The sequence below is a fragment of the Ranitomeya imitator genome, chromosome 5 (genome assembly GCF_032444005.1).
Source record: "Ranitomeya imitator isolate aRanImi1 chromosome 5, aRanImi1.pri, whole genome shotgun sequence".
In the NCBI taxonomy this organism is placed as follows: domain Eukaryota; kingdom Metazoa; phylum Chordata; class Amphibia; order Anura; family Dendrobatidae; genus Ranitomeya; species Ranitomeya imitator.
Genome location: NC_091286.1, coordinates 674,151,339 through 674,169,393, shown reverse-complemented (window position 1 = coordinate 674,169,393; position 18,055 = coordinate 674,151,339). Strand labels below are relative to the sequence as shown.

At 44.0% G+C, this 18,055-nt stretch overlaps 1 protein-coding gene across 1 annotated transcript in view; it reads left to right on the top strand.

Moving 5' to 3' along the window:
• Positions 1-18,055, top strand: part of LOC138638766 (cytochrome P450 2K1-like) — a 76,633-nt gene that overhangs the window by 39,314 nt on the left and 19,264 nt on the right. The window contains exon 4 of the mRNA XM_069728334.1: positions 8,115-8,277. Coding sequence (XP_069584435.1) covers positions 8,115-8,277 — 163 coding nt within the window. The remainder of the gene's footprint in view (positions 1-8,114; positions 8,278-18,055) is intronic.

Here is an 18,055-nt window from a genome sequence, read left to right as displayed (position 1 = left end):
ACCCGCTGGACAAAAAGGCAGATTCCCTCCTTTAAAGATGCATGGGAAAAATCAGGAGGCAGTTTAAGACCTGCTATAGCAGCAACCTGCACCTCCAGATTTCTAATATGGCTAGACCAATTGGAAAAAAAACAGCTCCGGGATAGGGTATCCAGAGAAAGGCTAATGGTCCATTCCCTTAATGTAGGGAGCTGTGGCTTTTCTGGCTGACTCATCAGCCAACTCTGTTCGACTGGCGGCCAAGTCCTCAGCTTTCTCTTATCAAGCCCATAGAGCACTTTGCTTAAATGCTGGCCTGGGGACATACAGATGAAGCCAAAATTATGTTCCATCCACTGTAAAGGAAATTTTCTATTTGGAGCAATACTCAATGATATCCTTCAAAAGCAAGGGATAATATAAAGGGGTTCCTAAACCTGTTCATCCCTACATAAAAGATCGTTATGGTGTAAAAAAAATTTCTGCAGGAGGCCTCCTAGTGAGCAAAATAGATGAGAAGAGGGGAAAAAAAGAAAGGCAGAGGGTTTCTTTTTGGGAGTTCCTCTCATGATGGATATCCCTCCAATTGATGGTACTTCCCAGGTGGGGGTCAAACTGACCCTCTTCCTTCCGGCCTCGAAAAAAAAGATTTCCAGCAGTCCCTGGATTCTAAGCCTAATCAAGTCAGACCTAAGGATAGACTTACGTTCGTTTCCACTCCCAAATTTTGTAGTAATTCCTCCTCTACTGTCCTCTCCAGAGGATGAACGGGCCTTGGAACAAGAGTTCTTGATTTCTAGTGAACAAATCTGTCCTCCAGGAGGTGCCCCAGATTCCCACTCCCTTACCCCTGGGAAAGAATGGGAGAATTCCACTTGCCATTTTTTGTTGTGTACAAACCAGACGGATCCTTCCAAAAAATTATAAACTTGAAAAAACTGAGCAAGTATGTGATATTCGGACATTCAAGATGGAATCAATAAAATCAGCCATCAGAATATTGTTTCCTGATTGTTTATGACAGTCCTGGACCTGAGGGATGCACACTATCAAATCCCCATATAGCAAAGACTATCAAAAGTTCCTCAGGGTTGCAGTCTTCATAGGGGAGAAATAAAATTCTTCCCCTTGGCTTGTTAGTGGCCCCTCGCCTATTTACCACGCCGATTGCGGAAGAAATGGCACATCTGAGGGAACAGGACATCTCGATCATCCCTTATTTAAATGATTTCCTAGTGATGGGTAACTCGGTCCAACACTAGAGGGTTAAACTTGACCTCTTTAGTGAACCTAGGTTGGCTTTTCAATCTAAAACAATCAAAGAGAGAGCCAAAGATGATACAGGAGTTCCTGGGGCTTACGTTGGACTCCCAGAAACAAGTGTCGCCTTCCAGAAGACAAAGAGGAAAAGCTTGCAAGGCAGGTATTGAAGGCATCACAATAACCATCCATGACTTTGAGAAAAGCCATGTCCCTCTTAGGTTCCCTAACCTCCTCTTTGCCAGCAGTTCGGTGGACCCAAATACTGTCTACAAAAACTTTGCCCATTTCTTTCCACAAACCCAGGGAACAATCTGACCAAAGGGGTCCCTTGGGTGACCACAGTGTCTCGAATAGTCACCATGGATGCAAGCTCCACAGTGGGGGGCTCATCTGACAACAGGGTTACTCAGGGGGTCTGGATGATTCAGCAGGTGTCTTTTTTTTTTTTTTTTTTTTCCTTGAACCAGAAAGCTATTAGCAGTCAGTCGCGCCATGATAGTTCATAAATGCCCTTTAGGGTCGACACAGTAGCCTATCTGAACCATCAGGGGAGAACTAGGTCACGGGCCTTGATCGACATAACTCAGTTACTCCAATTGCCGGAGAGCAATCTCCTCTCTGATGGCGCTCCACATTCGGGAGTAGAAAACCACAACGCAGACTCTTGGCTGCACTCAGTTGAAACAGGGTGAATGGGTACAAAGACTCCATTTTCAGCCAAATTGTGTGAATATGGGATGTCCCAATCATTGATCACTTCGCCAGCATCGACAACAGGAAGATAAAATCATTTTGCTTCATAGATCGTAGAGGGAACCCTCATGCACTAGATGCCTTTTTATGATTCCGTGGAATCCTAGCCAGGCCTATGCCTTCTCACAGTCATCTTGATCCCAGCAGTTCTAGGGAAGATCAGGGAAGACAGGGCAAGAGTAATCTGTATAGCCCCTTTTTGGCCAAGAAGAATTAGGTTTTCCTGGCTGAGGATGATGTCATCACCTACCGGAAGTTCCAGATCTTCGCTCTCTGGGATCGGTGAATTATCCTCAGGCAGTGAATTTACACCTAACGGCATGGAATTTAAAAGTGCGTGCTTTTGAGAGACTGTTTCTTTTTTTTTTTTTTTTTTCCCTGAACTTTGGTTTCCACCTTACTTCAGAGTAAGAAAATGGTCACTACCAAAACCTATGGTAAAACTTGGAAAAAATTCCTATCTACCTCAGGAGCCAGAGTCCAGGATGGAGTTCCATTTACGGCCTTACTGGAGTTTTTGCAAAAGGGTTAGAGCAAGGCCTTGCTACTAGCACCTTTTGAAGGTTCAGGTGGCTGCTTTGGGGTTCCTGAATAATTATGATGTAGCAGGAAATCTTTGGATAGCAAGATTCATTATAGCCTCCGCAAGCTCTAGGCCCATCACCAACCAGAAATTGCCACCATGGGATTTAAATTTGGTCTTATCAGCCCTAATGGATCACCCCTTTCAACCCCTGATGGAGTTGCCCGCTCCGAAACGCGCATCGGGGTCGGGTCCGGTCACCGATCCATCCTGCTTTACCTGCACTCATTGGGTATGTACTTATGCTGATTTGACATCTATTATTTCCCATGCTATGGCACTGTTCCAGTATCACTTTCAGTAATCATGGGTATACATTAGAGTGAGGTTTATTGTTACATTTAAGTAGGTTATGGTTTGGTGCCCTGGCCCGTTATTTATGGCCATTAGGAATACACGTCTGTTTCCCTGTATTGCATCATTGTATCTTATCTGGCGGTTTTAATGCTGTTTAATAAAATTTATTTTTTTATTGGACTTCATGGCTCCTTGGTTCTCATTATTCTTTTGATTTCATGTTTGGTAGCTGGCCCCTATATGTCCTTGATGCATATTTATCATTAATGTCTATTATAGCATACTTGCAAACTCTACACATATCTTGCTAATATGCTTGCTTCAATATTATTATATTATAAACCCTTAGATTACGCCTCACTCAAGAATCTGTCCTTCAAAATGGCCCTTCTAGTGGCTGACATAGGGCCTGAATGTCGCTCACCCCACGGACTAATCTGCAAACCCTCCCTTCACCAAAATCCTAGAAGTCAGTTATTTTAAAACCTGACCCTGCTTACTTGCCCAAGGTAACATCTTGGTTCCATAGGCCCCATGAGGTAGTCCTTCCTTTTTGCTCCGACCCAAAAAATGCAAGAGAACAGAATTTCCATTAGACTTAAAAAGGTGTTTGGTTCAGTACCTAGTGTCCACCCAGGGGTGTAGGAATGATGGGTCTCTGTTTGCATGCTTTCAGGGGCCTAGGAAGGGGCTCAAGGCCTCAAAAAAGTACATGGGCAAGATGGATAAGAAATGTGATTTCGTTGGCCTAATTATCTAGTAGGAATGAGAGCTTATTCCATGAGAGCAGTGGCAACCTCCTGGGTGGAAAGGTCTTGGCTATCAATAGATCAAATCTGTAAGGCTGCCACTTGGTCATCACTTTCTACCTGTTATATTCACTATCAGCTGTTCCTAGCCTCTCCATCTGATCTAACCTTTGGGAGAAGAGTTCTACAGGCTGTGGTCCCTCCCTAAGATACAATTCTCTGTAATTCTTTCCGTAGTGGTGTCATGGGGGAAGGAGAAGGGTATAGTTACTTACGGTAATGGGATTTCTCATAATGCATGACAGCACCCTTATATTCCCTCCCTTCACAAGTGGGTGAGCACGCTCTTGTTAGTTTGTGTGATTTATGTATAGGTCACGATGTGCTGCTTATAAGAATTACGGTTAAAATGCTTTAATTTTTTTGGCAGTAGCCTAGAGGTACTGCTATACTCAGTAATCCAACTGAAGCGAGGGAGAGGTACTGCCCTTTTTATTTGTAGGTTTCCTGTCCTTGAAAGGCGGATCCTCTCTCCGTGGTGCTGTCATGGGCTCAGAGAAATCCCGTTACTGGTAAGTAACGAAGTCCTTCTTGCTGCAGTAATTCAATATTGGTCCAACACATGCCACCCAATACAGCTGTTTGTCACCAATTTTATTTTCCAGTTTATCCTAGCCAAAAAAACTTGAGATCATTCGAACATTATTAAAGGGAAGCTGTCACCCTCCCCCCCCCCCCCCAGGTATTTGTAACTAAAAGAGCCACCTTGTGCAGCACTAATGCTGCATTCTGACAAGGTGGCTCTTTTAGTTATTGGTGCTGTAACTTCAGAAATAATCCATTTTATAATTTGTCCCAAATACCTTGAACCAGTCTTGGAGGCAGATCTTCCCTCCCCTGCTGCAAACGCAGCACTGCCGTCACTCATGTCCTCTTGGTGCTGGGCGCTGCCTCCTCATCTCTGTTTTCAAATGAGCCCGCGCCTGCGCTCTTTTCTCATGCCTTGGGCATGCGTAGTGAGTGCTGCCCATCCTGTCCTCATGTGCAGTCTAGCTGACTGCACCTGTGCGGCCACCCTGCCTGAGATCCCGCCCCGCAGTGTCTTCTGATTTATTCTCACTGCGGGGCTGGGATTCCTGGGCATGCACAATGCATATCTAAGCCTCCCACTCATCTCCCTCCACCTTCTGCAGAGTGTTCAGTGCATGCCCAGGAATCCCAGCCCCGCAGTGAGAATAAGGCTGCCGTCACACTAACAGTATTTGGTCAGAATTTTACATGAGTATTTATGGAGCACCCGCCGCTCCAGTAGGGCAGTGGGGTACTTGGAGCTGGGCCCTTCGGTTCTCAAGGGGGATGTCATGGTGGCTGACCCGGTCCGTGGCCCTAGGGGATGTCTGTTAGTAAATGGGGGGGGGGGGGGGAAGTCTTTAAAGGGATAATGTTCATGACGCCACCTGTGGTATTCGGTCAGGGTGACCGACGCTGCTTAGGGGTCCACTGGGGTGATGTTATGGCAGCTAGATGGTATACCTTCCTACAGGTGAAGTGTATCCCCCGGGCTTCCCAGAGTTTAGATGGTGGATGATGTAAGGCGCAGTGAATAACGTGGACACAAGGTTGCAGTCTCTTTACCTTTACTGAAGGCTTCAGCATCCACAACCCAGGGGAGGGACCACGGGGTAGGCAGAGTCCGGCCGGTCTGAATGCAAATCCAGAGTCCCCTTATCCAGGTGGAATTCAATAGCCTTCCTCTCGCACCTGGGCATTGTAGTACCTCCCTGCTGAGCAACTCGGTAAGGTCCTCACAACTATTGTAGATGTTAAGTCTCTTCTATCTGTCCCCCTGACGGATAGGACAAACCCGTATGACTGGTGGCCTGAGGCTTTTTATAGGGACCCTAGAGACGCCCCGGCCCCCACAAGTTGCCACCCTGCCTTCTGGGTATATGGTCGGACAGCCAACGTGGAATTAACTGTCCTGCCAGTCTCTGAAGTAACAGCATAGAGATCCTTACTCCCTCGGTGTTCTGGCTACCGGTAGTGTGCTTCAGAAGGAGGCAGCCTGCTTCTAGCTGGTCTCCCTCTGATGTTCCTCTCCATTTGCTATGACTTGTTTGCTCACTCACTGCAACACATTTCCTTTCATGCCCTCTTAGGATGCTGCCGCATGGGATGCAGGCCCAGCTCTGTGTACCTTTTGTCTTCCACAGGCCGCAGTCTGGAGCTGGCTGGAATCCACTCCAACCAGCCTCTGCCAGACTGTCGGGACTCACTGACTATCTCCTACTCCCTACAGTCAGCTCCTGCCTCACTTCCTAACCAACCCACCAGTTTTACCTAAGTGTGAGGAGTGCCCTAATAGATAGAAGCATGGCTCCCCTGTTATGACCTGGTGGTCAGGACAATAATGGACCTGGTGGTTAAGAGCACACGGAATGACCTGATAGTTACTAATAATATAGGACAAGCTCTGAGACGTGGGCACTCTGCTGACCGCAATCCTTAATCCTATCACACACACTAGAAATAGCCGTGGAGCGCTCCTGACGCTCTCTAGGCGCCTCGTCACAGCCTAAGGAACTAGCTAGCCCTAAAGATAGAAAAATAAAGCCTACCTTGCCTCAGAGAAATTCCCCAAAGGAAAAGGCAGCCCCCCACATATGACTGTGAGTAAAGATGAAAATTACAAGCACAGAGATGAAATAGATTTAGCAAAGTGAGGCCCGACTTACTGAACAGACAGAGGATAGGAAAGGTAGCTTTGCGGTCAGCACAAAAAACTACAAAAAGACCACGCAGAGGGCGCAAAAAGACCCTCCGCACCGACTCACGGTGCGGAGGCACTCCCTCTGCATCCCAGAGCTTCCAGCAAGCAAGACAACAATCAAAATAGCAAGCTGGACAGAAAAATAGCAAACCAGAGAAAAACAAGCAGGAACTTAGCTTCTGCTGGGAAGACAGGTCACAAGAACGATCCAGGAGTGAACTAGACCAATACTGGAACATTGACAGGTGGCATGGAGCAATGATCTAGGTGGAGTTAAATAGAGCAGCCAGCTAACGAATTAACCTTGTCACCTGCGGAAGGAACCTCAGAAGCCGCAGCCCCACTCACAACCACCAGAGGAAGCCCATGGACAGAACCAGCCGAAGTACCATTCATGACCACAGGAGGGAGCTTGACAACAGAATTCACAACACTCCCCCTGGCGGACTGGAGTGTGATGTGTTTTGTGGCTGTGATACCTGGACAGAAGATCTCCTTCATTGCCTTCAGACGTAACATCACTCCCCTTGGTGGAAGAATAACATTACTGCAACGAACCAGGACTCTGGGCGCGCTGCATTTGTAAGCCAAAACCAGGAGTGGATGATAAATGCAGAAGTGGTGCATATGTTTCTATTATACTTTTCCTCTAATTGTTCCACTCCTGGTTTTAGCTTACAAATACTGATGTAAAATACTGACTAAATACTGCTAGTGTGACGGCAGCCTAAATCAGAAGACTCTGCGGGGCGGGATCTCAGGCAGGGCGGCCGCACAGGCGCTGTCAGCTAGACTGCAAATGAGGACAGAGGACGGGCAGCGCTCACTGCGCATGCCCAAGGCATGAGAAAAGAGCGCAGGCTCCGGCTCATTTGAAAACAGCGCTGAGGAGGCGGCGCCCAGAGCCAAGAGGACATGAGTGACGGCGGTGCTGCGTTTGCAGCAGGGGGGGAAAGACCTGCCTCCAGGACTGATTCAAGATATTTGGGACAAATTATAAAATGGATTATTTCTGAAGTTACAGCACCAATAACTAAAAGAGCCACCTTGTCAGAATGCAGCATTAGTGCTGCACAAGATGGCTCTTTTAGTTACAAACGCCGGGGCGAGTAACAGGTTCCTTTTAATGTAGTATTTACCTTAAAGAGATAAAAACTGGTTCGATACAGTTCTGAGAGTGCTGCGAGTGTTAAACACATTTTCTGGTTAGAGGTTTTTCATTGTTAATTCAAATGCAAATAAATCAATTTAAATTTTGGGCAAATCTGGTGAATTTGAAACACTCGATCGCAATCTGGTATCAATTAAAAAAAAAACCCTCAGACACTAAAATGAAAAAAGTTGCAAGTCTCAGAAAATAACAATACATTTTGGTTTTGATGTAATCATACTGATCTGATGTCATGTTGTCAGGTCATTTTTACCATGAAATGATGCAGTTAAAACAAAACCTGAAAAAACATGTCAGACTTGCATTGCTTTAGCAATTTAACAACATTTTGAAGTGTTTCTCTGATTTTTCTAATACAATGAATGGTAAAGAACGAATTAGAAATTACAACTCTTCCCAAAAAAAGCAAGTCCTCATACAACTAAGCATAGAAAAGTACAATTATGTAATTGTGTCTTGGTGGGAAGGGAAGGAAATTAGTTAAAATGCCAAAATGAAAATTGGCTGCAGTGGCAAATGCTAACTAGTACATTCCCATTCTATTCCCAGCTCTCCAAGAAGTATGGCCCAGTGTTCAGTGTACAGATTGGAAGTGAGAAGATTGTTATACTTTGTGGATATGAGACTGTGAAGGACGCTCTTGTCAACTATGCAGAAGAATTCTCTGATCGACCCTATATCCCCATATTCCAAGACCTAACAAGGGGATATGGTAACTTATATTTTCTGCTTTGTTTGCAAATCTTAATTTGCCATCCTGCATGCCATGCACTTAAAATGCAAACTTACTAATTTACAAGCAGCATGAATCTACAGCATTATAATGAAGGGGTAATCTTTAAAAAAAAAAAAAAAAAAAAAAAAACATGTCTATTGGGCACATGGACATCAAAGATAGAAGTCCCCCTATACTCCTGACATTTATGCTTTCCTGGAATCTGATCAAAGTAGAGACTGTCCCAGATGCATAATTTATTTTATTTATTTTTTTTTTCTTTTAGATCACTAATATTTTAACCAATTTCTGCCATCTGACATACTGTCCCTTCGAGGTGACCTAGGACTTAATTCCCAGGGACGGGATAGTACGTCATGTGCGATCAGCCACGCTCACGGGGGGAGTGCAGCCGGGTGTCAGCTGATTATTACACGGACCGCTCCCAGCACATTAACCCCCGGGACACTGTGATCAAACATGATTGCATCATTCCGGCAGCATAGGGAAGCATCGTGCAGGGAGGGGGCTCCCTGTGTGCTTCCCTGAGACCCGCAATGTGTTCTGAGCATCTCCTCCGTCCTCCTGCCTGCAGGCCCCGGATCCAATGAGAGCAGGTGCTGGCCAGCCTCCTGCACTGCCTGTCAGATCGCTGATCTGATGCAGTGCTTGGCAAAGTGTCAGATCAGCGATCTGACACTACTCAATGATAACCCACCCTGGGACACAGTGAAAAATAATAAAAATAAAATATGCTGGTTTTTGCTCATTCTGCCTAACAAAAATCGGAATAAAAAGCGATAAAAAAAATGTGCCCAAAATTGTACCAATAAAAACGACAACTCGTCCCGCAAAAAACAAGACCTCACATGACTCTGTAGACCATAATATGGAAAATGTATTGCTCTCAAAATGTGGTGATGCAAAAAACTATTTTTTGCAATAAAAAGCATCTCTTAGTGTGTGACAGCTGCCAAACATAAAAGCCCACCATAAATAGTAAGTTGGGATTAGGGTTAGGGGTGTGGTGGAGTTAGAATTGGGAGGGTTCCACTATCTGGACACATCAGGGGCTCTCCAAATGTGACATGGCATCCAATCTCAATTCCAGCCAATTCTGCATTGAAAAAGTAAAACAGTGCTCCTTCCCTTCCGAGCTCTCCTGTACACCCAAAAAGGGGTTTACCCCAACATATAATAGGGGTCACTGCATCACACAGCGTTCAGGACAAATTGCACAACAACTTTTGTGGTCCATTTTCTCCTGTTGCCCTTGGGAAAATGCAAAACTAGGGCTAAAAAAATCATTTTTGTGGGGGAAAAGATTTTTATTTTCACGGCTCCATTTTATAAACTGTAGTGAAACACTTGGGGGCTCAAAGTTCTAACAACACATCTGGATAAGTTCCATGGGGGGGTCTAGTTTCCAATATGAGGTCACTTGTGAGGGTTCCTGCTGTTTAGGTACATCAGGGGCTCTGCAAACACAACGTGATGCCTGCAGACCATTCCATCTAAGTCTGCATTCCAAACGGTGCTCCTTCCCTCCCGAGCTCTGCGAAGCGCCCAAATTGTGGTTCCCCCCCACATATGGGGTATCAGCTGTCACATTGCACTCACTAAAACGTCTGGGAATACACGCTTGGCAACAGGATAAGTGCACACTGGTACGATTTTTCACTTAAACAGCGTATGTGGGTTTATTTTCTTACAGCATAAACCACCAAAACCAACAACAGATGGACAGTCTTTACATCAGGCTTCAAATCATTAGCTTGTGACACTAAACACTCTGATCCTTATCTGACCAGTTGCAATGGATGACCAAACAGTTCATAGAGTATCATAAGCACCAACAGTCTATGGTACCTTTACGGGTGCTCCTGCTCCACCTGCTGACTGTCAGTCCTCTCTTCTGGGAAAGCTGCCTTACGGGGATCACCAACTTGCCTGGCAGGCACACATCGGTCAGTCCAGAGCCACCAAAGGACGGTAGCTTCCCCAACACACACCGTCCAGGTCCATGGTCTCTCAGGAAGTCTCCACTCACTGGAGTTTCCAACACAGACGATCCAGGACCACAGTCTCTGTACTCTTCAGGGATCCAGTCCTACTTCCAGGACCTCCCAACACAGAAGCTTTCCAAGGTGCGCTATTCAGGACATCTGTCCCCACCTGGGACCATCCAACACACAGGCGTGTGGCCTGTCCAGGTGCTATTCAAGACGTTCGGCCAGGCCAACAGTGGGCTATTCCTGACGTCTGTCCCCACCTGGGACCATCCAACACACAGGCATGTGGCCTGTCCAGGAGCTATTAAGGATTTTTGTCCAACACCCCAGGCCACCAGGTCTAAAGCCCTACTATGTGCTATTCAGGGAGGTAGGATCTTTCAGGACCTTCAGTAGACTATTCAGATCCATACTCAGACCATGTGACCAGACCTCAGTCACATTATATGGTTGTAACCACTCCCCTAGATGGGAATGTGTGTGGCTAGTTCAACCCGCCCATCTTTCATAACTAGCCCTGCCAGCCTCCCGTTATAATTATACCAACAACTATACTTGTGGGACTATAAGTCCCAGAACAACAACATTGCTTTAAGCTGACAGCGCAGAGTATCTTCCTCTGTGACACCCATACCTGCCATTCACAACAATGCGGGACTTTGTCTCACCATCATGTTTATGCGTGCAACTGCCATGCACTCTCATGATCTTAACCCCTATCTGACCTCGGACGGGATAGTACGTCCGAGGTCAGATCCCCTGCTTTGATGCAGGGCTCCGCGGTGAGCCCGCATCAAAGCCGGGACATGTCAGCTGTTTTGAACAGCTGACATGTGCCCGCAATAGGTGCAGGCAGAATCGCGATCTGCCCGCACCTATTAACTAGTTAAATGCTGCTGTCAATCGCAGACAGCGGCATTTAACTACCGCATCCGGCCGGGTGGCCGGAAATGACGTCATCGCCGACCCCCGTCACATGATCGGGGGTCGGCGATGCATCTCCATTGTAACCATAGAGGTCCTTGAGACCTCTATGGTTACTGATGACCGGTGGCTGTGAGCGCCACTCTGTGGTCGGCGCTCACAGCACACCTGCATTTCTGCTACATAGCAGCGATCAGCAGATCGCTGCTATGTAGCAGAGCCGATCGCGTTGTGCCTGCTTCTAGCCTCCCATGGAGGCTATTGAAGCATGGCAAAAGTGAAAAAAAAAAGTTGAAAAAAATGTTAAAAAAATAAAAAAAATATAAAAGTTTAAATCACCCCCCTTTTGCCCCAATCAAAATAAATCAATAAAAAAAATATAAAATATACACATATTTGGTATCGCCGCGCTCAGAATCGCCCAATCTATCAACTAAAAAAAAAGTATTAACCTGACCGCTAAACGGCGTAGCGGGAAAAAAATTCAAAACGCCAGAATTACGTTTTTTTGGTTGCCGCGACATTGCATTAAAATGCAATAACGGGCGATCAAAAGAACGTATCTGCACTGAAATGCTATCATTAAAAACATAATCTCGGCATGCAAAAAATAAGCCCTCAACCGACCCCAGATCACAAAAAATGGAGACGCTACCGGTATCGGAAAATGGCGCAATTTTTTTTTTTTTTTTTTTTTTAGCAAAGTTTGGAATTTTTTTTCACCACTTAGATAAAAAATAACCTAGTCATGTTAGGTGTCTATGAACTCGTACTGACGTGGAGAATCATAACGGCAGGTCAGTTTTAGCATTTAGTGAACCTAGCAAAAAAGCCAAACAAAAAACAAGTGTGGGATTGCACTTTTTTTGCAATTTCACCGCACTTGGAATTTTTTTCTCGTTTTCTAGTACACGACATGCTAAAACCAATGATGTCGTTCAAAAGTACAACTCGTCCCGCAAAAAATAAGCCCTCACATGGCCAAATTCACAGAAAAATAAAAAAGTTATGGCTCTGGGAAGGAGGGGAGTGAAAAACGAACATGGAAAAATGAAAAATCCCAAGGTCATGAAGGGGTTAATACACCTCCGTGCGTATCCTGGGAAGACCATGCAGCGCCCCCTACCTGTAACAGGGGTTACTGCATCACACAACATACTCAGGACAAATTTCACAATAACGTTTGGGGTCCAATTTCTCCTGTTACCCTTGGGAAAATGCAAAACTGGGGGCTGAAAAAATAATTTTTGTGGGGGGGAAAAAGGATTTTATTTTCATGGCTCTGCGTTATAAACTGTCGTGAAACACTTGGGGGTTAAAAGTTCTCACAACACATCTAGATAAGTTCCTTAGGGGGTCTACTTTCCTAAATGGTGTCACTTGTGGGGAGTTTCCACAGTTTTGGCACATCAGTGGCTCTCCAAACGCGTTATGGCTTCCTATCTCAATTCCAGTCAATTTTCCATTGAAAAGTCAAAATGTGCTCCTTCCCTTCCGAGCTCTGCCATGCACCCAAACGGTGGTTTACCCCCATATATGGGGTATCTGCGTACTCGGGACGAATTTTACAACAACTAATGGGGTCCAATTTTTCCTGTTACCCTTGGTAAAATAAAACAAATTTGGAGCTGAAGTAAATTTTTTGTGGGGAAAAAAAAATAAAATTATTCATATTTTTTTCGTGTTTTTTTAAACATTCCAAAAATTTCTGTGAAGCACCTGAAGGGTTAATAAACTTCTTGAATGTGGTTTTGATCACCTTGAGGGGTGCAGTTTTTAGAATGGTGTCACACTTGGTTATTTTTCTATCGCTTAGTGACTTCAAATGTGATGTTGTACCTAAGGAAAAAAAATGGTGTTGTAAAAAAGAGAAATTGCTGGTTAACTTTTAACCCTTATAACTCTCTAACAAAAAAAATGTGGTTCCAAAATTGTGCTGATGTAAAGTAGACATGTGGCAAATGTTACTTATTAAGTATTTTGTGTGACACATCTCTGTGATTTAAGGGCATGAAAATTCAAAGTTGGAAAATACAAAATTTTCACAAAATTTCCATTTTTTTTTTTTTTTTTTTTTCACAAATTTCCGCAAGTAATGTGAAGGAAATTTTACCACTAACATGAAACGCAATATGTCACGAGAGAGCAGTGTCAGAATCACCGGGATCCATTCTAGCTTTCCAGAGTTATAACCTCCCGGTCATTATGTCCCGGTCATTAACATGCAAACAACCCTTGGGGGTTAAGGGGTTAAAATAACTACCATAAATTTTATTTTTGCATAACTTACAAACCTGTTGACAGGGTGTACATTGGGGTGCATATCGAAACTGCATCAGCCTTCTCTACTACAGGGGCACCATGGTTGACCTGATGCCTGAGGCTTCAGACCACTCTGAAGTCTCTCCCTAGTGTCCCTATTTTAAATCCAAATTTTTCTATGCTCCTCATGTGTCCTTTTTAACTCGACAAAAAGTATTCATAAAAATACATTCACTATAAACTTACCTGGAGCAGCCAGTGCCAGGCAGCAGCTGCCAAGGCAAACAGGATCATGGGGTGCATTAAAAGAGGTCTGGATACACATGATGAGAGCATTATACTGCCTCTGTACAAATCCCTAGTTAGACCGCACATGGAGTACTGTGTCCAGTTTTGGGCACCGGTGCTCAGGAAGGATATAATGGAACTAGAGAGAGTACAAAGGAGGGCAACAAAATTAATAAAGGGGATGGGAGAACTACAATACCCAGATAGATTAGCGAAATTAGGATTATTTAGTCTAGAAAAAAGACGACTGAGGGGCGATCTAATAACCATGTATAAGTATATAAGGGGACAATACAAATATCTCGCTGAGGATCTGTTTATACCAAGGAAGGTGACGGGCACAAGGGGGCATTCTTTGCGTCTGGAGGAGAGAAGGTTTTTCCACCAACATAGAAGAGGATTCTTTACTGTTAGGGCAGTGAGAATCTGGAATTGCTTGCCTGAGGAGGTGGTGATGGCGAACTCAGTCGAGGCGTTCAAGAGAGGCCTGGATGTCTTCCTGGAGCAGAACAATATTGTATCATACAATTATTAGGTTCTGTAGAAGGACGTAGATCTGGGTATTTATTATGATGGAATATAGGCTGAACTGGATGGACAAATGTCTTTTTTCGGCCTTACTAACTATGTTACTATGTTACTATGTTACTATATTGATCACTAGGTTTTGATTTTTTTTTTTTTATTAATTTGTTCTGAAATGTAGATTAATGTTCTGCTTGAAAATTAAATTGAATTGAGGGAACTTTAACCTTCCTTTCTTGGTAATGAGGTATGTTGTCACCAAACTCTAAGTAATTTGATAACAAAGTCTTTACTTTCCAGCAGGAATGTAGTTAAAAGCAGGATAGCGGTAATATAATACCAACGGATTTGTGCTTGCAGAGGTCTTGTTACACATAAGGGAGTAATAGATGAATAGACAATGTGGTATCTGGCTTGCAAAGTTATGATATAATAATAATATTTAGTTATATAGCGCCAACATATTTCGCAGTGCTTTACAGTTTACCAGTTCATACACAAGTCATCAGTAACATCATTAAAGATAATTAAAGCAAAATAAGATGACCCTGCTCGTGAGAGATTACAATCTACAATGAGGTGGGGGAGACACAAAGTGCAGGTGCACATTTACAGGTGATGGTCCAGCTATCTTCAGGGAGATGGGGATAGATAAAGGCTGCATGAGATGGTCACCAGCCAGTATTTGTGGTGCTGTTGGGTGCGGTGGAGTTTGGTGGACTTTGATTAGGGAATGTGATAGGCCGCTCTGAACAGATGTGTTTTGAGGGAGCACCTAAAACTGTGAAAGTTTTGGATAGTCCTAATTTCTTGGGGTAGAGCAGACCAGAAGATTGGCACAATGCGGGAGGAGTCTTGGAGCTGGGAGGGGGAGGTACGGATTAGTGCATATGTTAAGTCAAAAGTCGCTTGCAGAGCATAACGAGCAGGTAGACCGATAAACAGAAATGAGGGCGGGGATGTAGGGGGTGCCACACTATGGAGAGCTTTGTCAGTGAGAACAAGCAGTGTAAATTGGATCCTATAATGAATGGGCAGCCAGTGCAATGACTGGCACAGGGCGCATGCATCCGAGTACCAATTGGTCAAATAGATGACCCTGGCTGCTGCATTAAGGATGAACTGGAGAGGGAAAAGTCTAATTTAGGGTAAGTGCACACGTCCGGATTTTTAGCGTTTTTTGCAGAATTTCGCAATAAAAACGCTATAAAATCGCTAAAAAAAAATGCAAACATTATGCATCCTATCATTTAGAATGCATTCCTGCATTTTTTGTGCATATGTTTGCATTTTTTTTCCGCAAAAAAAAACGCATACCGCAAAAAATCCAGACATGTTCATTATTTTTGCGGATTTTTTGCGGATTTCCCATCAAATTGGAGTGTCCGTAAAAAAAAACGCAAAAAATCCGCACTAAAACGCGTCAAAAACGCAAAAAATCCGCACTAAAAAAGCATGCGGATTTCTGGCAGAATTCTCAGGATTTTGTCAGGAAGAAATCATGACGTGTGCACATACCCTTATATAGCACACAAGTATGTAAATTGGAATTTGTAGCAAAGAATTGTTTAACTGCAGAACAGCATAAAAGTAATTCCAACAGGTTCTTACAAGCAAAGTTGAGGTACACATCTAAATTGCTGAAATATATAGGCAAACTGAAAACTAGCTTGCTGTGTTGTGTTGTTTTGATTGCAGCAACTGAGCTGTGAACAGTGCAGAAGACGGTTAGCTATTTGGATTACACCTGGGTGAGGCCTCCTTCACATGTCCATATTTAACCCCTTAATGCCCGCCAATAAACCTATTAATGGCGGCAGTTAAAGGTACTTATTCCTCAGTGCTGCTTTTTAACTGCTCTGAGAAATAAGTGTATAGCGCCCCCAGAGTAGGAATTTCTCGGGAGTCTCGGCTACCGCAAAAAGTCAGATTTTTTTCCATTTAATTTCTCCTCTATCATCCCACATTCCCTATCCCCTGTACCTCGTATCCCTGGACCCTCCTTCAGCCTGCCATGATATCCCCTGGATGGCATCTTCTTCCGGGAAGAAAATGGTGGGCCCATGCGCAGTGCACCTGCCGAGATCTGCCAGCCGGCAACAATGGGAACATTTTCCTATTGGTTCATTTTCACCACTTTGATGTAAATAAATCTAACCTTTTATCACCTCCTTAGTTAGGTAAAAATAATAAAATAAAAAATGTCTTTTGGTTGTGGTTAGGGATATGGTTGGGATTGGGGTTAGGGATGAGTTAAGGTTATGGTTGGAGTTGGAAATGGGAGGGTTCAACTGTTTAGGTACATCATGGGGTTTCCAAATGCAATATGACGCCGCCATTGATTCCAGCCAATTTTGTGTTCAAAAAGTTAAACTGTGCTCTTTCCCTTTTGAGCCCTGCCCTGTGCCCAAATAGCGGCTTTTCTCCACATATGGGGCATTGATGTACTCAGGAGAAATTGCACAACAAATATTGTGGTCCATTTTCTCCTGATACCCTTCTAAAAATAAAAAAAAAAATTTTGTTACATTCGTGTGCTCTGTTTTTTTTAATTGACGCATAGACTTGGATTGGCCCGTGAGCAAAAATAAATACTTATATAGCACACTCTACCAGCACATATTGACTGTTCCAGCTAAGTAGAGAAGCTCGGCATTTCAGTCCAATAATTTTAAATATCTGCTTGTTTTCCATCTCTCTCTCTGGCTCTATGAAACCAGAGCTGTCAATCAAAGAAATGGAGGTAGAGGGAAAACAAGCATGTTGGCAGGTGTATTGAAATGATAGTCCCGCCGCTCAGTGCTTCTCAGGGAGATCCATAGTTGACCATGTCGTGTTTGCCAGGTGTAGACTAGAACACAAGGAATGATTTATGGGGGAAGAAAACAAGTCAGTGACGGAGTGAATGACATTAGGAATTCATTCAGATTCCATTTTTTTTTAAAGGGACACTGTCACCTGAATTTGGAGGGAACAATCTTCAGCCATGGAGGCGGGGTTTTTGGGTGTTTGATTCACCCTTTCCTTACCCGCTGGCTGCATGCTGGCTGCAATATTGGATTGAAGTTCATTCTCTGTCCTCCGTAGTACATGCCTGCGCAATGCAAGATTATCTTGTGCAGGCATGTACTACGGAGGACAGAGAATGAACTTCAATCCAATATTGCAGCCAGCATGCAGCCAGCGGGTAAGGAAAGGGTGAATCAAACACCCAAAAACCCCGCCTCCATGGCTGAAGATTGTTCCCTCCAAATTCAGGTGACAGTGTCCCTTTAATTATATGAGAGAAATGGACGACGTGTCATTGGCGCTTTGTTTCACAGAGGGGAAAAAAAAATTCTCCACCATCTCCTTGTTTAAAAATGGATAGAACAGATGGCATCCATGAGCCACTGACCCATGGACTTGTATTGCCGATTTTGGTCCATGATCTTATCCCAGAGGCCGTCATGCAGTTAAAGTGTCATGAGTGTCCGTGTCTGTCAAATCAAACACCACTTTCTATTGTGTGAGTGTCTTTGTGATGATGATTTTCTATATATGAGCAGAATAACAGAAAATAACCCTGTTTTTAATTGTTTTGTTTTTTTATTTCCATGACATGAGAACACATGACCTTGCACAGTAGAACATTTGATGTGGAAACGTGTCCTTGATCTGAGGTATGATCATGTCCATGTGTAAATGATTTTCATTGATGCACTACAGTAACACTAATTTGCAGCAACATTTTTTTTTTTTTAAATGGGATATATATACTCGAA